The sequence below is a fragment of the Tripterygium wilfordii genome, chromosome 15, assembly GCF_013401445.1.
Source record: "Tripterygium wilfordii isolate XIE 37 chromosome 15, ASM1340144v1, whole genome shotgun sequence".
In the NCBI taxonomy this organism is placed as follows: domain Eukaryota; kingdom Viridiplantae; phylum Streptophyta; class Magnoliopsida; order Celastrales; family Celastraceae; genus Tripterygium; species Tripterygium wilfordii.
In genome coordinates, this window is record NC_052246.1 from 7,276,497 (window position 1) to 7,301,827 (window position 25,331).

Genomic DNA, 25,331 nt, shown 5'->3' on the forward strand with positions numbered 1-25,331 from the left:
ACAGTCGCCCAACTTTACGGCCTGTCCCAAGCGTCTGTCCCGTCTTCGGATCCTGTACAGAACAGCCAGAAGGAGTAAATAGAATATTAAGACCAAGTTCACATAACTGACCAACGGATAACAGGTTCAAAGTGAGTTGTGGAATAAGAAATGTATTGGACACTGATAGGTTTGGAGTAGATATGTGCCCAATATGACTAGCTTTTATCCTTGAACCATTGGCAGTTTGTATAGATGGCAAATGCGAAGAAGAGTGTGTGGAAGTGAAAAGAGTAGAGTCAGCAGTCATATGATTGCAACATGCTGAGTCAAAGAACCATGATGATGATTTACCTGACACAGTGGTGGATGCTGAAATAGAATGGTTACCAGAGTTAGAAAGGAATTGACGAAGTAGTGACTCAAGATCACTGGTCAATTGAGTGGTTGTGGGTACATGTTCAGGACTCTCCTGTGCAGTATGATCAGTTGTGGCAGCGGAAAGATGTGTTCTGGAATGAGTGCCCTGAGTTGATCCACCTTTGCTGGGACAATCTTGTTCATAGTGTCTTGGTCCAATTTTGCGACATATGCGACATTTGCGAGTTGGACATGTAAGTATCATATGACCAGATAGATGACAATATCGACACTTTGAAGAAGTGTCAGCTTTCTTTGTTTGGTGTACCTGAGGAGTGGCAAGTACTGTGTCGAGATGTCGTGGTTGACGGATCGAGAGCCGTGTTTCTTCAGAAACAAGATCATCAAGGGCTTGATCAAGAGTGGGTAATGGCTTCTGATGAAGTAAGGCTGCACGAGTAGGCTCAAAAATATCTTGTAAGGCCATAAGAAATTGAATCAGCCGGCGATGGTCTTTATATGTGGTAAAAGCTTTGGCATCTTCAGTATTCTTCCAGACTGGTTCAGTAGGAGTGAGTTGATCCCAGAGAAACTGCATTTGAGAGTGAAAGTCAGTGACAGTTTGTCCGGATTGTTGACGTAGCTGATTGAGATTCTGAATTATCTGATATTGATGAGAGAGATCGGTGGCAGTGTAACGATGAGCAAGATGATCCCAGAGAGTTTTGGCAGTATCAAATCGACCAAAGTGAAGATTGATGGAGGATACTGAAGTATTACGAAACCAAGTGATGATTTGATGATTTTTGCTATCCCAAGTTTCTAAACGTTCAGCAAACTTATCATCAGCTTCATCTTGGGATTGTGTAGGTAGAATGAAATCACCAGTGACATATCGCCAAAGTCTCCTACCCTTGAGAAAGCTGCACATGGCTTGTGCCCATAAAACGTAGTTACGCCCATCTAACACAATGTTGATGGGTTGAGAGATATCTGATTTGTCCATAATTGCAATAAACAGGTGCAAAAATAACAACCAGATCAAGGAATGACGAAAGAAAGGACTGCAGTAGGCAAGAAAGATGAAATAGAATTTGAAGGTGAGAAACTGATATGAAATGGGATAGTGATTACCAAGCCTCTGATACCATGTTAGAGAAGTGAAAGGATATGTTAGAGAAGTAAAAGATCTGTATTTCACTATATGTTGATTGTGTACAACATGCCTTTATATAGGCGTTAGAAAGGAAAAGTAAGAAAAATAATGTCAATAAAGTAAATCAAAGATGTTGTTGATATCTTTGACAAATTCAAAGATTTTGTTGATTTGTCAAAGATATCATTGATATTTTGTTGATATCTTTGACACTTGGTATGACCTGAGCTGAGGTATAATACATTTTATTACCCAGATATCTCAGGTCGACCCATATCTCGATATATCTATTACAGCTATGTCATATAAAACATGGAGGCCATTTAAAATAGAATAGAACCCCCAAGTAGAATCCATCTCCAAATCGAAGATCAAGAGAGGTTGTGTCCTAATCCAGCTAGAAGTTTCTCAAAATAAAAATCACACTCCATAACAAAGTATGAGCTATTCAACTACCATAAAAAGACAATTCAACCCGGTATAATTTACACACACAATTTATAATATTATTATTTTACTTGAGAACTCCAATCTATGAAGTTCTCAACCTCTTGCTTTCTCACATTATGACTTAAGTATCAGGACATTTTTTCAAGGAAAACACACCTCGGGGAGTCAGGGGACCTCTTAGCTTACATTTGCTAACATCTCATAGAAGCAACTTTCAACACGCATATAGACTGAAAAGCCTAGTTGACAAACCTAATACATTAGCAAACCAAGCTAGATTTGCACATCATGAGTAATTATATTTAAACTCTATAAAAACTCAAATTTGCTCAAGTTTACCATTAATTAGAGAAATGACATTGTAATACTAACTTGATTATAATTCTATTATAATATATATATATTAACAAAATAATTATATATATATATATATATCTAATTTTGTTATAACTTGAATATTATATGTTGACAATTGAAATAACTAAAAAAAAAAAAAAAAAACCCAACATGAATCTTAAAGTAGAATTGAAAATGACGTAATCTTAAGTTTTGAAAACCAGAGATCAATAAATGACAGTATAAAAGGCTATAATTAAACACTGCTCTACCTCGTCACCTACTATGTATACCTTCCATAGAATTTATGCGGTTTAAGGCTTTACGCACCATTTATGGCCTCCCCGCCTTGAAATCCTTACTTCATAAAAATGATTTAATGCTTCATTGATTTTTGTAAACCCAAACAATAAAAAAAAAAACACACACACACAGAAATATATAATTTGGAGTTAAAAGAAAGCAGTGGCAAGTAATAATTGGACACCCCAACTTCCGCACATAATCCAGACCCAAACAGAAAGTAAGTGTGTGATGAGTCTCCCCTTACCCTTCACCTTTCTTCTTTACTATTCAAAATCTAAACCACTTTTGGAGTCATCAACCGTTATTGCGCCTCTCCCTCCCTTCACTCTCTCTCTCAAACACACAAGAAAAAGAAAAAGAAAACAGCTTTAAAAAGAGAGACAGCACAAAGTGAACGGCCCATATTGCGCTTACTTTCCGTGAACCCTAACTCTCTCAACCCGCCACGTACCCCCACCTCCACACTTTGACGTGTCAACCATTCCCTCTACTTCATTTCTACATAAATACCCCCCAAGTCCTCTTTCCCTCATCGTTCTCTGCTCTCCCTCCTCTCTTTTTTTCTCACTAAAATGTCAAGCTCTGATGTTGTAGCAATGGACGGCCCAGATCGATCCAAAGACTCTCCTCGCGATTCTCGTGACCTTCCTTCTTTCATGTCCTCTTGTTATCCGATTACACTCAAGGTACTCAAACGACACCGTTTATTATCAATTTCACTTAGTTTTACTTGAGTCAAACAACCTGTTGACTTTGTTTGACCACGAATTTCATGCAGTTCATGGACGTGTGTTACCGAACAAAGATTGAGAACAAAAGCAAATGGAATTTCAATTTAAGTCATGTAGTTGGCAAATCATCGTCCGATCAAAGATCAACGACCGCGATCCAAGAACGGACGATCCTTAACGGGATAACCGGCATGGCATCCCCAGGCGAAATCCTGGCCGTTCTTGGTCCGTCCGGAAGTGGAAAATCAACGCTGCTAAACGCAATTTCCGGCAGACTCACTGGTCACGGAGTCACCGGAAAAATCCTCGCGAATAACCGGAAAATGACTAGACCAATCATGAAACGCACCGGATTTGTAGCTCAGGACGACGTTCTCTACCCTCACTTGACCGTTCGCGAAACCTTGATTTTCTGTTCGCTCCTTCGGTTACCAAAAACACTGTCGAAGAAAGAGAAGGTTCTGGTAGCCGAATCAGTTATAGCGGAGCTGGGATTAGGTAAATGCGAGAATACAATAATCGGAAACACCTTCCTACGTGGCGTTTCAGGAGGTGAAAGAAAGAGAGTGAATATCGCTCACGAAATGCTAATAAATCCGAGTCTGTTAATCCTCGACGAGCCCACATCGGGATTGGATTCGACTGCCGCGTACAGGCTGGTGTTGACGCTGGGTTCACTGGCTCAGAAAGGGAAGACGATAGTGACGTCGATGCATCAACCGTCGAGTAGAGTGTACCAGATGTTTGATTCGGTGTTGGTGTTGAGTGAGGGACGGTGCTTGTACATTGGGAAGGGAAGTGAAGCCATGAATTACTTCGAATCTGTTGGTTTCTCTCCTTGTTTCCCCATGAATCCTGCGGACTTTCTCCTCGATCTCGCTAATGGTACGTCTCTGCTTTCTTTTCTTTTTTTTCCGCTTATTGTCACTTTGTTACACTGAGGATGATGTTTGGTCTTAGTTGCATAAACACGAAACTATTATAATCACTCAATTGTGTGCGTATTAGGATTAGTTTATGTTGCTAGCAAGTTTAATTAGAGATCTAACAAATAAGTTTTGGTTAGAATGATCAACTTGATTACGTTAACATTTTGCAAATGCGAGTGGTTGTAAATTCAACTCTCATGCTCACATGCTTTGACCCGATCTTACCTGTCATTAGTGTAGAGCAAATTGGGTTAGCGGTCCATATTTAAAACTGTCTTAGTTGTCTAGTGGACATTTTAGACTTAGAATTTTTGGAATAAAAAAAGTTGAAGATATCTTTATATTGTCATCCTCTGAGTTTTGTCCCGAACTATTTCGTTAAGAAACAATTAAGGATGGTGGCAAGTGCTACCCCAATTCTCCTCCTAGCTATATCCAGGTTTGGGTCGGATTGTGTAGGCAGTTTATTATCGTATTAGTGATTTAGTGTCTATTCAATGGGAGATATTTTATCCGATGTTCGTGAAAGGACATCTATTGAATAGGATATGGTATCACATATGACTTTGGACTAGAAAGGGTTATGTAAATATAGATGGATTGTGATGGGTGGTCCTAAGGAGTTAATTAGTTAAGGTGGCATGGCACCACACTCCGGATCCCTACTACTGTGTAAGACATACTAGCTACTTCTCCATGCCTAACATGCTAGCTATCCTATATATATATTATTTTTTCTATCCTACATATATTAACTATTATGATCATCTTTTCCAGTACATCTATGTATAAATTAATAAACTATGGGCCATTCCGCCCACCCACTTTGACACTCATGATACAATAATATTCATTATTTTATGCACCTCTCTCATGACATTAATTAATATATTATGTTCCATTTCTCGCACAACTTTTATGACACTAGAATTCAATTAACAAACATGGAATATATATATATAAAGGGGATTTGATGGTTTTAATAATAGTGAAAGTTGAATTATTTATGTATGGTAGTGGATAAAAATTGGAGTTAAAAAGGATTACGTGAAGACGTTTTAGTGCGGCATATAATGCTCCCCGTTTTAAGTTTCAACACAACGTGTCCTCTTTTGCTTCAGCTTAAGACTTGGTCCACTATGTTTGGTTGTACCATTCCAGCCGAAATCGGAATCCTCAATTCCTATTCCTAGCAAATTCCTGCGTTTTGTATGACACACAATGACGAAACGGAACGTTGAATTTCGATCCTCTCCAGAACTCCTATCTCCCCTTAGGACTTGTATATTCCAGCGGAAATGGAACTTGTTTACATTTTCAATTACAATTTTATCCCTCTTCTCTCCCCTCTCTCCATTTGCATTTCGTCTCTTCCCTCTCTTCAGCATCCCGTCTCTTCCCTCTCTCCAACTGCATTAAGATTGCAAAACTCCAACTGAGATTTCAGTCCAAAACTCCAACGAAGATTTTAGACCACTAAACCCCAAATTCAAATCTGACTAAAACAGAGAATGGGATGGGGAATTTGAGAATGGGCATGCAAAATTTGGTTAAAGGAATGAAATGGGGAAGATGAAGAGAAGGTAGTGAAAGAGGCAGCCACCATGTTTGAGTGCTTCAAAAGCTGATGTAGGAAGAGGAAGAGAATTATGTTTTTTTTTTAGAGAAGATAAGGTTTTGGAGAAGATAAGATTTGTGAGATATTTATTTTATATTATTTTCTATAGAGACGATAAAACCAATATAGATTTTTGTTTCTGTTTTTTTTAAAAAAAATAATATAGTGTTTATTGAGTATTTATATTTATTTTTAATTTTATGGTAATATTTTGTTTTATGTTATTTTGTGTATGTATTATAGAAATCAAAGTATCAAATATTAGTACAGAACAAGGGATGGTATAGTCTTTTTGCAAATAAGGAATATAATATTTCTATCTTAATTCTTTTACCAATCAAACATTGAAATCATTGAAATTCTCATTTCCATTCATATTCTCATTTTCATTCATATTCTCATTCATGTTTCTATTTCTGTTTTCATTCTCATTCCCGTTCTCACGACTAACCAAACATAGAGTCATCATTTTTTTCTGTTGGAAAAAGCCTATTTTCACGCGGGCGTGATTAATCAGCCTGGAACCGCCTAGTCCTCATATTTGATAGATGCGTCTCCGTCTAAGAGGACGAACGTACCTAGGGATGGCAACGGGTCGGGTACCCTTCCAATTAGGAAATACCAAAACCGTTTCCATTTAAGATACTCTATACCAAAACCGTTCCAAAACCATTTAAAAAACCATTTAAATTTCCAAACCCGGAACCGTTCCATAACCGTTTACCATCGGGTACCCGTTTACCATTTAACTTTTAATATTTTTATTTTTTTCTTTGATGATTATGTTAATATAAATTAATATGGAGTATGATTTATATTAATTATGATTTTATAATTCAAATTAGTATAATTTATAGTTTTATTAGTATGTTTCTATAAATATATATGTTTTAATATGCTTTATCATGTTATAATTTAGTATCCTAGTAGTATACCTTTATAGATGATTTATAATATTATTACTATAATGAATCTTTTTATTAAACGGTTCGGGTACCCTAAACCCGGCATCAAAAACCAAACCCGACCCTAAACCATGACGGGTTTGAAAATCAAAACCAAAACCGTTTCCAAAACCTATAGGATCGATTTTCGGGTTTTAAATGGATCGGATACCCTGCGGATAGTGCTCGGATCGGTTTTTTTTGCCATCCCTAAACGTACCGACGGAAGGGGCGCGTGGTGTGTACTTGAACTTAAACGCGCCTGTTTAATGATATCGTGGTTAATGGTGGATGATATTATTGTCCCATCCTGCGTCATGATGGGAATTACCAAATTAGGATGAATTGGTAGAGTATGGGTTGACTACTTTTTACTGTAAAGGTTTGGCGAATTACATTTTGTGGTGGATGCAACTTAGATATGCATATAAAATAGGGGTAATAAAAAAAGAGTTGATCAGATTAAATTGGATCACCTTATATTCAAAGTACTAACTTGAGAATTGGAAATGAAGAATTATTTTAGTATGCGTACTCGAACGTTTTTTCGAATGATCAAATTGCTCATGTACAATAAAAAGTCGATATAAAGAATCTGTCTGAACAATAAGACATCTGTACTTTTGTGCATACTCGATTAATTTTCAACTTTATGCTCTCAACTTGAACGTTGTGAATATTCAGCGTCTGAGTTGGAAATTGACACTCTTTACCAAAAGTTGGAGTACCCATATAAAATAAAAAGTTTTTGTATTCATGTCCATCTTGTAAGACACATATCTAGGTTATATAAATAAATTAATAATAGTGCTTACTATCTAATCTAACTATGTGTCAAAGCACTCACATCATATTAATTGAATATGGTTGTTTTACTATTTTTAGAAATTAAATAGAGAGGACTAGTCAAAAGCATAGTTTCATCATATTACTACCTATTTTACATAAATGTTACAGTGATTCCCTACATAACCATTGTAGCATTACTTACAAATAAAATAATAATAGAATGTCTTTACCATACATAAAAAGTTTGAACATAAATTTTCTGATGGGGTAGTGTTTGAGCCAGATCACTGTCCGAGTCCAACTACTTATATATAACAGAGAATTCGAAGAAGGGAATTATCTCCTTTAATTAATTATAATATGATTTAATTTTAATATATTCTTATAAACCATGATGATGATTTCGATTGGATGGATGTGCACAAATCTAATGACATCATTGATTGCATGAGAAACCATCTTTTGTCTCTCTAATTTAGAGCCATCCACCATATGTGACCAAATTATTGACATTGTGCTTCCACTAGTATCATTTCTTTACTATTATTGCCAATATTTTTATTAAATAATTCCATTAGCACCAATTTCTTTACTATTATTCTCAATTTTTTTATGACACAAAAAATCAAGAACATATTATGTCATGTTGTGTGTACATATGCACCCTACTTTGAAATTAATTATGTTAATCAACCGACACCACAATTAGCAGGGAGATGATTTGATATGTAAAGAACTTTCTATAATTAGTCTTTCAAGGTATGGTTTTGTTTGTTTTGTTTGTCAATGCAATGCATCGTAGTCGAGTTGGTTGAAGATGAATCATTCTCAACAAAACATTTAAGTTGGAAGGGATAGTCATGATTTACTTAATTGATATATATTTTGGAGAGAGTGAACATATCACATAGTTGCTGTTGGGGATTTTGCTTTTGCAAGAATAGTCTTCAAAGTGGTTTCTTTTCCTATTCTTCTACTGACAGATGAGAGATATAGGGAAAGTTTTAAACTTTGGGTTGGCTTTATGAATTATATATATCATGAATTGAAGAAGTAGTAATACTTTGTTGAACTTAAAATTGAAAACTTTGATGAGTAGAGGTGTGGTGGTCCAAGAAAAAGCTTTAGTAGGAGCACCAACACTGATTAGTGGAGTCCCACCCCTTCCCACCAACACTGGTCAGCTAAATAATGGTTACTATTATTATCATTACTTGTCATGTACCTGCCACTAAAGTCTTTTACACTATTAAAACTGCTCTCTCACTCTCTCTCTCTCTCTCTCTCTCTCTCTATTACTTAATTAGTTAATTGTTTGAGGTTGTTTTCGGTCCAACAGACTATATGTTTATCATTTCTTAAGATTAGCTTCATGTGATGCCCTATTAAGATATAGATCTTGTTTATCTGTAAGAGCCCTTGCTTTTGCTAGAAAAAAAATAAAATAAAGCAAAACTTCTCAACCTGACCTTTTTTGCACTCATAGATATGAATATATATGACAAACACAATGATGCATTGTCCACAAGCTTTATCGTATTTAATTATTATTAATTAATTAATTTTATATGCTCAAATCATGCATGTCTTTATTCTTTGCTATAGGCCACAATTAATAAAATCTTGAAAGAGTCGTTGGCCCGGGCCCCGGGACCATACGTGTTGGGGATAGTTGGGAGGTGAGGATTGGGAAAGCTTGGAGAACTGAGGGTTTTGAGTTTTTAAACCTCGTTTAGGACGAGGAATAGCATTGAGGTATCAGTGTATGTTTTGCAAAACAAGGTTTGGACACTTACCTTTCCTAACCCTCTCGAACCACTCTGCCAATCATAAACTAAGGGTCCTATTCATCGAGTAATGTGATATTTTAGGCCGTTTTTAGTAGCTGATAAAGCAGAAAACGATTTTGAAGCAAGTTACTGACTCCATATGTATAATTTCCAATGAAACCATTATAATCAGTTATACTCCATTTGTTGTCAATAGTTCCATTACAAGGTTTCCTCTGTTGAATTTCACCAAAATTTATCTTTCTTTAATGTTGTCTAATGAGGAACTGGACTGAGAAAACCAATTATACCTCAACCTTTGTGCAGGTATTTGCCAACTTGGTTCAAGTCAAAGAGACAAATCGAACGTAAAGCAATCCCTGATTGATTCTTACAATACAATGCTGGCACCAAAGATTAAAACTGAGTGTTTGATGGAGTCAGCCACTGATGCCACAAGAAATATAGATTTCATTGGGAGCAAACAACATAGAAACAACAGTAGTGACAGAATCAGCATTTCCATTTGGTTCAACCAGTTCTCTATTCTCTTCCAGAGAAGCCTGAAAGAACGTAAACACGAGTCATTCAACATTCTCAGAGTATTCCAGGTAATCACTGCCGCAATACTAGCAGGTCTAATGTGGTGGCATTCGGATTTCCGGGATATTCAGGACCGATTAGGCCTCCTCTTCTTTCTTTCAATCTTTTGGGGTGTTTTTCCATCCTCTAATTCCGCATTTGTATTCCCACAAGAACGCGCAATCTTCATGAAAGAAAGGGCTTCCAGTATGTACACACTATCTTCATATTTCATGGCTCGAATAATCGGAGACTTGCCAATGGAGCTGATTCTGCCCACTATATTTCTCACCGCGGCTTATTGGATGACTGGTTTGAAACCCGAATTGAATGCTTTTCTTCTGACTCTGTCAGTTCTGCTTGGTTATGTGCTTGTCTCTCAAGGACTTGGACTTGCTTTAGGTGCAGTAATTATGGATGCTAAACAGGCTTCGACCATAGTTACTGTCACAATGCTAGCATTTGTTCTGACTGGAGGATTTTATGTTCACAAGGTCCCGTCTTGCTTGGCTTGGATCAAGTATGTTTCTTCAACATTTTACAGTTACAGGCTTCTTATCTATGCTCAATACGGGGATGGGGAGAGAATTTCATCGACATTAGGTTGCTCAGACCGGGGAAGCTTTACTGCTAGTTGCAAGTTTATTGAACAAGATGTTGGAGGCCAAATTAGTCCCCTGCTCAATGCTGGTGCCTTGATGTTTATGTTTGTGGGATATAGGTTACTGGCTTACCTTGCTTTGAGGAGAATTTAAGTTTGAAATTGAACTAGTGTTTGGTTTAGGGGATCTTTTTCTCAGATTGGACGTCTTTGTTAACTGTTATTTTTTGAGTAATCAAGAGATGGCGAAAGATCAATGTATTTGTTTCTTATTGTTCGTAAAGGCAGAAGGTTCAATTCGTAAAGAGGGATATTGGAGTCACGCTTCTTTGTAACTGAAATGTTGAAGAAGAAACAGTTCAATTGAGAAAAATTGTGAATAACAAAGCAAGCATGAGCACTTTTTCAGTTCAATGTCATTTGATTTTCAGACTGCAATGATCACATCGCTTAGAGGGTGGCGATCAGAGTGAAACCCAACTTGGCCCGTGTGGGCCTGTGTAAAAGGCTAAGCCAACATCTGTATGAAAGCATTAGGGTTTCCCACATTTTCCTCTCCTTTTATTGGAGGTGTATGTGCCTCATGACGCAAACACAAAGTTCCTACTGAGAAAACACGAGAGAGACATAGGTCTTCAATTTCATTATCAATCATAAATTCACTAACATAACAGTACTTACGACCTATATATCAAATGCAACCACCGACTTAAGCTAACGGCGCATTTGCCACCTAACAAAACCTTTAACAGAAATAAAATAACACATTTGGGTTTCTATCAACTACCCTCTCCTTGAAAGAATCCTTGTCCTCAAGGATTCAGAGCTACAAGTGGCCACAACCAAGAATCCCAATATCAAACACCTAAAATACAATTTCGTTGAATTTGGATAGCCGGATCCCATTGTAGGAATGAACAATTTCAGGGAACGCTTGAGATTTGCAACAACAATCTTCCAGTACTTATCCTTGAGCAACTTACGACCACGAGGATAAAAAATGAGAGGTAAAAATCCATTTTCCCCCTCATGTAGCATATAGTCTAAAATGTCTATTGTACAAGGTTCTATACCTGGTTGAGGTAATTCATCAAACACCTTATGTGTACTTGTAAGCAACTCAATTTGAACTTGCAACCTCTTGAATTCTTGCCGCATATCAGCCACTTTCTTAATAGCAGCTATTCTGTCTGGACGAAATTGTTCATCCATGAAAGCATCAAACCAATCTCATGGTTGATAGAACTTAAAATTTGGGGTCTTTTCATTAATCAATTTCTTTGGATAGTCGCGAACAGCAACCACCAACATAGTGTCGGATGCGAAATTTGACAAACTCCATGTGACTGAATCTGCCTGCATCTTTCACTTCAACAAAGCAAGGGAATTCGACTTTTTGCCAGTGAGTTTGTTGATTTGGACAGCGTGTTTCATGTCCTTCAAATCGTCGCACAGGACAATTGAACTTTTGCTTAAAACGTTCATCATCCTCTTCAACAGAACCTAGATCCTGGCAATGATTCATTTCATACTTTCCATTAGCAAGAATGACAAATAGCTTAGCATCGATTCATGAATCAATCAAACTGGTAGTTTAGCAAATTCAGCATGAACAAAGATTTGTAAATTGGCGAGAATAGCAGTGATCTTTGTAACTTTTTCTTCCAGAATTAAAACTCAATTTTCAAGATTTTTATCAATAAATGATACTTGATTATCGGCTAAATCATATTTTATGTCCTTGAAGTTTCATGGATTTTTCGTTTATATCCTTAAAATTTAAAATTCATTGTTTATATTCTTAATGTTTCAAAAAGTCACCCAATTCTATCCGATATCTCTTTTCCGATGAGTGAGCGCCGGAATTTGTGTAGTTGGCTATTGAATAACAATGTGGCTTACACATGGCAAATGACATGGCATTTAATTTTAAAAAATAATTTCTTGAAATAATTTTATTTTACACATGTAAAATAAAAAATAAAAATTCAGAAAATATTTCAAAGTGGTTCTAGCTTAACAAGGTCGATTGATTCTATGTTTGAGTTCGAACTTTGAATCGCTTATCCTTGGAGAATCGAACTGGTTCACGAACTTCAAAAGATGTGGTGGTGATGGTGGATGTATGGGTTATGGTTGTGGTGGTAGTGGTGGATCTATGAGTTATGGATGGGTTTGAGTTTGGGGTTTTCGTGGGTATACATGCAATGATTGTTACTATAGCCAATTTTGATGGAGAAGTGAGACAATGGTTTGGAGAAGTTGATCTATGGGTTGTGGGCCGTGCTTTGGATAAGTGGATCTATGGATTTTACTGGAGAAGAGAGCTTGAGGCCAAATCCCATCATCCATATCAATTACTCCTCCTCCTCTGGTTTTCAGATTTCCTTCTACAACCAATATCGATCCTTCCAATTCCTTCTTCTTTCACAAATCATCAACGGTTCCACAGCTATAAACCTTTGTAGGGGCCATGTGTTTACAGATCTGATGGTTCTCTTTTAATTTCTGTTGTCTTATAACGATTGTTGAAATTATTCAGCAAAAGTTTTGTTCATTGAAGGATAAAAATGGAGGAAGAGCATCGACAACAGTCACCGAAAATATACACCAAAACTACGGCTTCTTTGGGAGCCCTCTACTCTAAATGCTGGCGCGTTCCAGCTCAAGGAGCCATAATCTTCGATTGACTGGAAGTGTGAAAGGCAAGTTTTTTGAGGATCTCCATTGAAGTTTCCGTTGAGTTCTTCCATAGTGATGTTCTAAGAATCGAATTGATTAAGACTAAGAGCTGGAAGAATTAATTGGGATTTTGGGCTTTAATATGGGGGGTTTTTCCAACGTGGCTTTTTTTTTTCTTTTTATATGATTTTTTTTGCATATTTCTTAAGTTCTACGTGTAATGCCACTGTTAAAATTGGTCATCCGATTTCCATGTAGGCATTTTCCGTTGAAGGTACAGTTGGAAAAGGCGTGTCCAGATAGAATTAGGTAGTATTTTGAAACATTAAGGATAGAAATGATAAATTTTAAACTTTGAGGACATAAACGAGAAATTGATCAAACTTCAGGGATATAAAAATATGATTTAGCCCTTGATTATCCATGGCGTGTGTGAAGGATTGGGACGCACATGAAGGGAATTGTAGGCTCCGATACCAATTGATATGAACCCCTTTCAACTTTGACATAGTTGTTGAGATGGAATGGAAAGAACTAGAATGGGTAGAAGAAGCCCTTTATCCATGGTGTGTGTGGAGGATTGGGATGTACATGAAGGGAATTGTAGGCTCCGATACCAATTGATATGAACCCCCTTTCAACTTTGACATAATTGTTGAGATGGAATGGAAAGAACTAGAATGGATAGAAGAGAAAAGTTGGCCCAACAAACACTCGAGGTATTGTCCCACATTGGGCCATTGGGGCAAGTGGGTTTTGTCCCTAAAAGAGCCCTTAAGTGGTGAAGGTTGGTTTCCAACTTATAAACCATATCACTTGGCTTGAACCAAGCAATGTGGGACATTTTGTCTAACATATACTTCATTACTCAAGCTATTAAATACGATGAGCGCTATATGCACCTCACATTTTACTAAGTGCACTCCAAAATCTTGTCAAAATACTCAATCTTCAAACACCCCATTCTCTTGCTCTATTCATCATCATTAATCATAAACCCATAGAAAATCCAAAACCATCCATTCATCTCTCCCTCCTCTCTATCTCCAAGACTCTGACCTCGCTAAACCTCTCTGAACTAAGCATGATAGCATCTTCAAAAGCAAGCATGAATTAATTTAATTAATCCTCCACCAACTGAGCCAAGTTTTTGACTCAATTTTGCCGGAAGGGTTCCTGGAGAGGACAAAAGAAACGGGTTTAGTAGTGAAGGTATGGGAACGACAAGTTGAGTTAGTAAGTGGATGGGTTCGTGAGTCAGTGTGGCTTGGCCTTTTTACGCGGAGCAGCATGTTAACGCAAAGGCTTTAGTTGAGGAAATCAAAGTGGCTTTGCCAGTGATGAAGGTGGAGGAACTAAATTATTGCTGCCATTTCTGGGAGTATTGATTCGTGTTGAATTGCGTTCTTATTATTGCAAAATTTTCTGGGCTTTGTTGTTGAAATTCTAATTTTGGTGTTGCTGCTGCTTTGAGATTTGATGGCAAGGAGAAGAAACCCTAGGCAGAGGAGGAAGAAGAGGGGTGCAGATGTATTTTTTTTAAAAAAAAATGAAAAGGGGTGCACTACATAATGTTATTTTTTTTTAACTAGGGTGTAAAAAGATTGGGGTGTACTTAGTTATTTTTTGGTGCATATAATGTTCATCATTAAATACAACTCATTGACAAAATCATTAATTTTAGACTTTGCTGCACCATAGAATTGGAGTGATTTGTAATACTCTAGTTTTGTAGTCTCCAGAGCCTGTTTGTAATCCTTATGAAAAATTGAATGTGTTCTCAGATGCCCAAGCTTTGCTACCATTTATTTAGCCAATGCTCGTCTGCCGTGGTCCAAATTATAGTTAATCAATATGATGTTGGTATGGTCAAAAACCTCTTTGAATGAGTTTATAGCATCTTTAAATGCAACTTGAGATTTCATCAAATCCTTCCTTTCAAGTCTAATTCAACCAAGTTCATTGCATACCCAACCTCTCTTTTTGTTGACAAATTGTATTTCTGCTGAACAAGAAGGAAAGAGCACTCAGTGGCTTTTTAGCTTCTTCATAACAACTTAGAGCAGCTAAAAGATTGTGTTATGGTCCTTCTCATCTCCAACCAAAGGACCCTTAAGATACTTAAATATCCCACCATCATTTGCTTTAGATGTTTCTCTCATAGCAATTTCAGTATGAGAAATCACTGATGAATCTACATAATGCATCCTTGGAGAACCATCCAGTCTTCCCCAACAATTAGTATGCAAGGAATTTATATCAACCTTGTCCCCTATTATTTTAGAAGCGTCGCTATGGGTGTTACCATCTTTGCTGTTGAGCAAACATTGACTATCAGAATGTTTTGTGTTTGGATTAACATTTTCATTTCCACAATCCTCCAAAAGCAAGAAGAAAAAACTTTTACCATGAGATTTTTTACTATGCTTTCTGGCATAAACTTTTGACTGCATATCCCATTGCTATCACTTGTGCTGCTACCACTATTGGCTCTATCACTCTTGCAACTGCAATTCATTAACGAGCACGAGTTGCAATTCTGGTCATATTACCTTAGCTTCTTCGTCTTCTTCTTCAGCCTTTGCTTCATTGAGTGATCAAATGATTTCTAAATGCTAGGAAATTTTATATGAGCATTCTAATATGTATGAAATGATTTATCATGCAGTAATTTGAATTTTATGAGTTTTTTTTCTAACATGATTAACCAAAATGCCTTTTATGAAACTCTTTGAGCTTACATACAATTGGCGAGTTCTATCTCCTAATTCCTTATAGGTTAATCATCATTGTGGTCTAATATCTCTCAGAATTCGTTAGGTTCAAGTGAATTAAATTTCGGTTTTCAAGAATGAGCTTGGAGCTCTAGAAAACCAAGAAAAACCTATCTTCATGAACTTTCCAATAAGGAAATTATTGAGGTGATTGGAACAAACCTTCTGGCTATATATTCTTGCGTATATGAAGATGCAAATTCTGTTTGTATATTGAAGATTCAGACCTGGACAACTGATTTTTCAAGAAATACCTTATTGTGCATAATGTGTTTCTTGAAGACATAAGTACAATGATTAATTTGGACCGGCTATATGGAGCTTAGCATTGCTGGAATTTAATCTTTGATCCTTCTACAAGAAGTTCAATGTGTTTCTAAAAGTCTAGTAGTTTATTGTTGTTTTGGTATTTGTGTTTTATTGCTTATTTGGTTGTGTCTATGTTTATGAATGTGATTGTGGTCCGAGTTTGGTGTGTTATCCCCACATATTTCCCTTTTCCCCAACCTTTTATTTGTTATACCATATTTTTCAATGACTTGGCATAATATGATAGGATTTGTATTGGCAATGTCATCTGCGAAAGGAAAAGAACTGTGTGATTGTTGTTCAGACAAAAGTGATAGTGTTGATATGTGGATGATTCAGAATTTTAGAAAATGCTTGACGAATACATGAGTAGTTTAGAGGAAAAAAAAGAAATTCTGAGGTTCAAGAACAAGGACGAATAAACCTTGAAGTTAATGTAGAGGATGGGGAAGAGGGAGAGGATGTTATTGATAATAATGGGGATTTTGGGGAGGATGAAGATGACAATTTGAGTTTAGGCACTGATGAAGATGATCCTGAATTCATAATGGTCTATGAATAAGATGAGTTAGAGAGTTTAGCATCTGCTGGTGATGAAGATGGAGCTAGGATTCGTAAGAAAGTAAATCCAAAGTTTAAATCCCAACTGTGACATGAAAACTTTCAACTTTCAATTAGGGTAGGGATGGAGTTTACATATATTAAATAGTTTAAAAGCGTTCTAAAGGACTATGTAGCGGAAGGTGGATATTGTGTGAAGTTTGTAAAAAATGAAAAGAAGAGATACCAAGTGAAGTGTACAACAAGTTGTCCTTGGATGGTTTGGTGTTCTAAACTTGTAGGTGAGACAACTTTCGAGATTAAAACATATGTTAAAAGGCATAGATGTGGTAGATCAATGTTAATTAAGCAAGCCAACTCTAAATGGCTTGGAGAGAAACTGGTAGATAAGATAAGGACGGAACCTACTATCAGTTGTGGGGAGCTTGTTACTTATGTGAAAGACAATCTTGCATTGGATATAACCAAGACTCATGCTTTTAGAGCAAAGAGAAAAGCCTTGGAGATGATAGAGGGTAATAATGTTGAACAATATGCAAAACTGAGAAACTACTATGCAGAGTTGTTGCACACTAATAGAGGCTTCACTTGCTCAATATTGCTGGATAGACGCACATTGGATGATCCACAAATATTCAATAGGATGTATGTCTATCAAGATGCATTGAATAAAGGATTTTTGGAAGGATATAGGCCACTAATTGGCCTAGATGGGTGCTTCTTAAAGACTATCTATGGGCAGCAATTGCTTATAGCTATGGCATAATATGGGAACAATGAGATTTTCCCAATTGCTTGGGTAGTGGTGGAAAGAGAGAATGTAGATTCTTAGGGTTGGTTTCTTAGAAAATTGTTGCTTGACATTGGGTCACTGGATGAAACACATATATGCAAATACCAGTCAAAGGTGGAAAGGAGAACAATACAAGGACCAACTGTGGAGGTGTGCCAGAGCTACAAGAATTTCAAGTACAAATGCAAGTTATGAAAAAACTTGATCAAGAGGTATGGAAATACTTAGATGAGATAACACCATGTTTGTGGACCAGGGTTACTCTTAGTACACACTCCAAGAATGATGTACTGGTGAACAACATGTCCGAGAGTTTTAATTCAAAGATTCTGTCATTTAGAAGCAAGCCTAGTATATCCATGCTGGAGGATTTGAAGGATGATGCAATGTCAAGACATATAAGGATTAGAGAGAAAATGCAAAGATGTCAGACAAGAGTTGTTCCAAGAGTGAATTTGAAGATGATTGAGGAGACAAAGAAGAGCCAAAATGGCACGCACAATGGTCTAAGGATGGAGAACATTCATTGTCTCACGTAAATACTAACACTGTCAACAATGTATGTACTAGATAAACATGCTTCTATTTAATGTATGTTTCTTCTATGTTTTATAGGTCACATGCAGACCAGAGTAGTTTGTTGTTAATGTGAAGCATTCAACATGCACATGAAGGGTATGGGACCTTACATGTATACCTTATTGTCAGTATGGGACCTTACATGTATACCTTATTGTCATGCAATCGCAACAATAGGATTTCTCCACAAGGATCCACGTGAATTTGTCCATCAAACATTCACAAAGGATACAATCCTTCAAGTATACCGACACAATTTCATGCCTACTAGTGGTGCCAGTTTATGGCCTCAGGTCACTAGTGATGTGGTACTCTCACCCCTTACAAAGATTGTGATTAGGAGACCAAAGAAGAAGAGAAGATTAGAGCACGATGAGCCGAAGATGAAGAGCAAGCTTCGAAGAAGGTATCTGAAGTTAAGTTGCATAAAGTGTGAACAAGAAGGCCATAATAAGAGAACCTATGGTAGACAAAGGAATCAAGTAAAAATTTTGTTACTAGGTTTTATAAAATTATCCATTATAGAGAATTTCTTTATGAATGTATGTTTGTAGCAAAATGATGGATCCAATGTTGGAGCATGTGTTGGTGGTTCTGATGGTCCCTTTGGTTGTCCAAATGTTGGTCCCTCTGGTGGTCCATCTATTGGTGGTTCTGCCATTCATTCTGGAGTAACCATTGTTGGTGTTGCTACACAAAGGAGGAATGTTACTGGTGGAGGTGGTGCTCAAACTAGATCAAAAGTGGCTGTCAAGAGAGCAACCACCACAGAGACCCTACAAGCTGCCACCTCATCTTCAAGATACACACCCATGTTTAATTCCACACAAACATATAGCAGTCACACTACTTTTAACTTCAATATATTTTCTAATATGTTTATGTTATTCTGGGGCTCTTTTTATGTGTATTGAAATATTGATGGAATATGTACTGAAATTCAGGTATGATCACCCTAGTTTTTTTTGGACCATTATGATACATATTTATTCTGTCAGGGGCTTTTTTGTTACATTGTTGATAAGTTCTGATAGTTTTACTTGCTATTCCATATGTCAATTTGCTAACGTGCCATCTGGATTTTCATTAAAAATTTAGAAAAAAAATATTCACTTATGCAAAAGTTGGTTAAAAAACAGTTAGTTTGAATTTTTATGACAGGTCAGCAGTTTGACTGATCGGTTTTACAAAAATTATGCCCGTGAAACACTGGTGTAAAATGAGTAGACAAAGTGAAACAAATGAAATGTGAGGGACTGAGTTGTAACTATCAGTGGCCAAAAGTGTACTTTCCTCTTGAATTACCGTATGCTAGATGATAAGATACGTATAAAAGCCAAGTAAAAAGGCATATAATAGAAGATTCTATAACTTTTAGGTCTCAGTGCAAATTGGGAGGAGAATCGTGGGAATGGGTTGAAGAGTGCCGGGCAAAGCCCGCTGTAATTCATTTATAAGCTTACAACATACTACAATTTTTAGTTTTTTAAAAAACTATGATTGTGTATTCATCAAGATTACGGGTCGAACGATATTTTTTTTGACCCAAATAAAATCAAATTGAATATTGAAAAGGACATGAATTTTTGGAGTGTTGAATATAAAATCACTATTTTTAACTCAATCCTATTCAAATGGGACAAAAACTGAGATTTCAAAAAAAAATTCATAAAAAAAATTCGTTCTTTTTTCTTCCACAAATGCCTGCCACACATTAATAACACAACCAAACATTCTACAATAGGGTATTGATAATGAAAATGCTAATCCTCCTAAAGATTTGGTCCATATTGTTACATAATCTATGTGACATGGCAATTCAGCATGCCACATAGATGAAAACTAAAAAAATCTAAAAAAGAAACATGTTTCCCGCTCCTCTCTCCTCGAACATTTCTTTTTCACCTTTTCATTTGCTATCTCCTTTTCCTTGTTCTCTACACTTTTCATCTCCCTCATTCTTATCTCTCCAATATTCTCTCTTCTCTCCTCCTATCCCCCTCTTCCTCGTCCCTCTCTTTATCCACAAGGCCAATGGAAGTGATTGTCATCCATCATTATGCTCCAGCCTATGGGACCATCAAATCCACTAACTTGTTACTTATCTCTCTTTCTTCTCACCCGAGCTCACCACTACCCATATATCATATTTTCCGTCCGACCACTGTTTGTGACATGACTGGTCCCAAAGGAACCACAAAGAGATGAGGACCCAAACCCAATAAACCCCAACGAGTTTTATCCATCGTAGATGGAGACAATTCCTTATTATGCTTTCTTAATGGACAGTGTAACTTATTACATTGGAAGTGTAATAAGCCACTGTCAGGTTTGATTGCGTTGTTCAAAATGTAGAAAGTGCTTTAGTGTGAGGTACCAATTGAAAAATGATGTTTAGTCACTCTGTTGTAATTAGACAACGTAATAAGGCAATCCCATGTTGGGATGCTTTGGCTTAAATAAAGACAATTCCTTATTACGATGTCCTTATTGGACAATGTAATAAGTCACAACCCAATTTGATTGCATTATCCGAAATTGGCCAGACAGTCTATCTAATTTTGCTGCAAATGACCACAATGTAATTATATACATAATACAAACATCATCATATTTTGCCTAAATTTAACAAACATCATTATAATTGTGTAATGAGGCACTGTGTCCCTTCATAACAATATAACAATAAGAGATCTAGGAGTTTAGAGAGAAATAGAGATGGGAGAGAGGATTGGGCTTTGAAAAGAGGCATGTAGATGTTGAAGATGTAGATCTTGTAGGTCGCTTCTTCACACGCTTTTTTTCTTCTTCTTGTAGGTCTTTAGATTATTGATTCTTGTTGTATTCTTGCATATCAGAAGAAGATGGAAGAATGAGATTAGATGAAGAAGGGAGAAGATGAAGAAGAGATGGAAAGCAACTAAAAAATTGTGTTCGTATATTCAAGTTGTAGTTACATTCATGACTGAAATAGCCCTTAATACAACACAAGCAATTTGAACTACAACGGCTACTGTCTGTCTTGACAAGACAGGAGCCAAAAATCACAAACAAGGAGAATAAGAATTGTGTCATTTAAGGCAACAAGAAGTAAAAGACATTATGGGCCTAAATGCCCACAAAACAAATGTAAAAATAAAAGACCAACATGGCCCAATAAGAGAAAGAAAGACTTGAAGCCCATGAAACCCAATAGACCAGCAAGGGCTCTCATGTGTTGGACCTATGGTCCTATATGTCTAATTTTGATGATATTAAATCATTTATAAATCATAATGAAACATTAAAGCAATATTTGATTTATATGAATTGAATTTAAATGACTATATATTTTTTAGATAGTGCTGGAAATTAAGTTTTGAAAACAAACATACATGGACTAAGTTAGAGCATCAATTTTCCAATTATCATATCTTAACCAACTTAGGTCTAAATGACTTGAAACTTGAATCACATGCACATAAAGGTTTAATATATGTTCTAGGACTATAATCATGAGAAATTAAGTGCATCACATATATATTTGGTCATATGCTTAAATTCCGCCAAAACTAGGTTTTACCTAATTTTGTGCATATGTGTTCTTTGTGAACGTGGTGAACCAAATGAACTCCGATTTAAATGAAATTTCGTGTGCATCTTAGTTTCATCACTATGAACATATTTGATTTAGTAAAGTTCAAGAGAAAAGGTCATTTACACTGAGTTAGCAAAATGACTTTGAATTTACACTTAGAATTTATCGGTTTCACTATTAGTGATCAAATTGCTTGGTTGAGTGACCAAACGATTTCCGATTGTTATGAAATTTTACATGGACATTCTAATACATATAAAATGATTTATCATGCAGTAATATGAATTTTCTGGGTTGTTTTTCTAATATAATTAACCTATGCGCTCTATATGAAGCTCTTTGAGCTTACATGCAATTGGGGAGTTCTACCTCCTATTTCCTTGTAGGTTAATCATCATTGTGGTCTCATATGGCTCAGAATTCAGTATGTTCAAGAGTGGTCGAAGTCCAGTTTCTAAGAATGAGCTTGGAGCTCTAGGAAACTATGAAAAATCCTATATTTGCCAACTTTCCACTAAGGCACTTAATCAAGTTAAAAAAAGGAGCATGTGCAACGTCTATTTGCTCTATGGTGGAGATTTGTTTGCTCAAATCATCAATGACCAAGATTAGGAGCTGCAATGGATGGTAGAGATCAACTCTTGAAATTTGATCCAATGGCTGCAAGCATAGGAGAGAATTGCCTTTAAAAGAAGATCTTCCCTTTCATACAACTTGGAGAAGCAAATTGAAAATTATCCTTGAGAGAAACCTCTTGCTATCAAGTTCATCAATCATCAAGCTTTCTTGCTATTTGCTACAACAATCTTCTCCAATACAAGCCTCTACAATCAAGGACTTCTCACTACTCTTGCTTTTGCAAAAGGGAAGTTCCTATATCCTTTAGGCTTTGTTTACTTACAATCTAAACCTCTCTTGTTCTTAAAATCCTATCTTTGAGAGTGTTGCTGTAATCTTGAGAGTTCCACACCAAATACCTTTGAGGTAACCTGTGAGAACCTTGGTTGAAAATCCCATTGAAAAATTCCCTTTGTTAAGGGAAATTGTAAACATTGAAGTTTGAGGGAGTTCTTAGAAACCCTTGGTGTAAGGAGTTTTGTGGGTCTCTTAAAACCACACCTTAGTGGAGTTGGGAAAATCCTAGGTTGGTGAATCTAGGTAGTAGACGTAGGAGAAGGGTCTCCGAACTACTATAAATCGCTGTGTTGATTTTTTTTGTTTACTTGTTTATATTTACTACTTGTTTCAAACTGCAGGATTTTCAAAACCCTAATCTGTCCGAGATTAGCAGACTACCTTAAACTTTGAATTTTGATCTGAAATTTTGATATAGTGTTTATTAAGGTGTTGTGACATTGCATATAAAATTTCGTTGCATTTTGACATCATTTGATAGGTAAAATCTGAGTTGACAAATCTGTGTGCAGTGTGTTGCTTGAAAATCTGTTTTGTGCAATTCTTGATTATTTGATATTTGGTCATTCACTATATTGTATCACATCTTGCATTGGATTGAATATTGATTAGGAAAATCATTAGAGTCTAAATTTGTGTGCTACTTGTTAATTGCCATTAATTTGTTTAAATTGAAAAAGGAAAAGAGTGAGTTTACTAAGGAAGATAAGAGATTACTTAGCCTAAATAGTAAGGCAATCAACACTTTGCACATTGCACTTATTAGGAGTGAATTTGATTACATAGCTCAATGTAAGAGTGCAAAGGAGATTTGGGATATGTTAGAGTTGAAGCATGAAGGAACAAGTCAAGTGAAGGACTCCAAGATAAACATGCTAGTCACCGAGTTTGAGACCTTTAGAATGAAGAAGGGTGAGAGCATTAGGGAGATGTTTTCTAGACTTACTTGCATATGTAATGAATTAGAAGCTTTGAACAAACCATATGAGGAAGTTGATAAGGTCCAAAAGATCCTTAGGAGTTTACCTAGGATTTGGAAAGATAAGGTAGTAGCCATTAAAGAGGCTAAAGACCTTAGGAAGCTTAAGATAGAGGAATTAATAGGAAGTCTAATGACACATGAGTTGGAGATGTCAAGATTAGATGAGGAAGATGCACCACCTAAGAAAAATGGCTTAGCTCTTAGGATCAATGGTGACACTAGTTCGGATTCTAGTGATGATGATAGTGAAATAGGGGCAGCCCTATTAGCTAAGCATTTCAAGAAGTTCTTGAAGATGAACAAACGTGGAGGATTCAAGAATAGAAAGGCTTTTAAAGAAAAGAGAGAGGAGAAAGAGAAAGAAAAGAGTACTTGCTTTAAGTGTGGCAAAGTAGGTCACTTTATGACCGATTGCCCTAAGCTTCAAAAGAAGAAGCATAAGGAATATAGAGAGAAAGAGAAGAAGAAGGAAAAAGGGAAGAAGGAGAAGAAGGCATTCAAGGCCACTTGGGATGATTCTTCATCATCATCTTCAAGTGATAGTGAAGAGGAACTCCAAGCCAACTTGTGTCTCATGGCAAATGAGGAAGAGGAAGTGTCCTCATCAAATTCGGATGAGATGGTAACATCTTCTAAATCTTCTTATGATGAGCTCTCTTGTGTTTATGATGAACTTTATATTGCTTATGAGAAATTGATGCATAAACACAAGCATGCTAAGAAAGAAGTTAGTAGACTTTCTAAAGTAGAAAAAATGCATCTAAATGAGTGTTGTGATTTGAAATCTAAATATGATGATGTATGTTTTTCACTTGATGCATTAGTTCAAGAAAATGAGGATTTAAAAAATCAATTGAAAACATGTGTTAATTCTAGTAACATTGCATCATCTAGCAATTCACATGACTTAGATGCTTTGCATGCTAGGATTCATGAGCTAGAAGGTGAGTTGGATACATGGGATGATCATGAGTGCATTATTATGCCTAACTCTTCTTCTCTACAAAAAGAGCTTGATATGGCCAATGAGAAATACAATATGCTTGAAAAACAATTTTCAAAATTTTCTATGAGTTCTTCTAAATTGGATGAACTTCTTGCATCTCAAAGACATTATCTTGACAAGAGTGGATTAGGATATGATCCTATGAAACTTAAGGACACCCTAGAGGCTAAGGAGGCCACGGTCAATGTGAACAAAAATGGTACCTACCCCAAGGGTAAGGCTAATGTTCCTAAGGGAACTACACCTAGGAAGAGAAAAGTTTATGTGAAGAAGGTTTGGGTGCCTAAAGGGTTGAATGACTTTGAAAAGAAAGCATATGTGATGAGAACTTTCAAAATTGATGCATATGCCTTTATTGCTACTAACCCCAAAGGATCCAAAGTTTGGATACCTAAGGTATATTAAACATGTGTTTATCTAGGTGTGCTTAAAATCCAAATCCGAATCATGCAAATGGTATTTGGATAGTGGTTGTTCTAGACACATGACGGGAGATGCTTCATTATTCACATCCTTTGAAGCAAAGAAGAATGGAGGATTTGTGACCTTTGGAGACAAGGTCAAAGGTAAGATCCTAGGCTTGGGATCCATAGGTAACTCTTC

General features: G+C 36.4%; 1 protein-coding gene across 1 annotated transcript; it reads left to right on the top strand.

The window, feature by feature from the left end:
* The first annotated feature begins 3,099 nt into the window (after positions 1–3,099).
* Positions 3,100–10,958, top strand: LOC120015918 (ABC transporter G family member 25). Its single transcript, XM_038868425.1, has 3 exons — positions 3,100–3,273; positions 3,366–4,203; positions 9,695–10,958. The coding sequence occupies exons 1-3, from the start codon at positions 3,160–3,162 to the stop codon at positions 10,702–10,704; spliced, it is 1,962 nt and encodes a 653-aa protein (XP_038724353.1). The 5' UTR covers positions 3,100–3,159; the 3' UTR covers positions 10,705–10,958.
* The last annotated feature ends 14,373 nt before the right edge of the window (positions 10,959–25,331 follow it).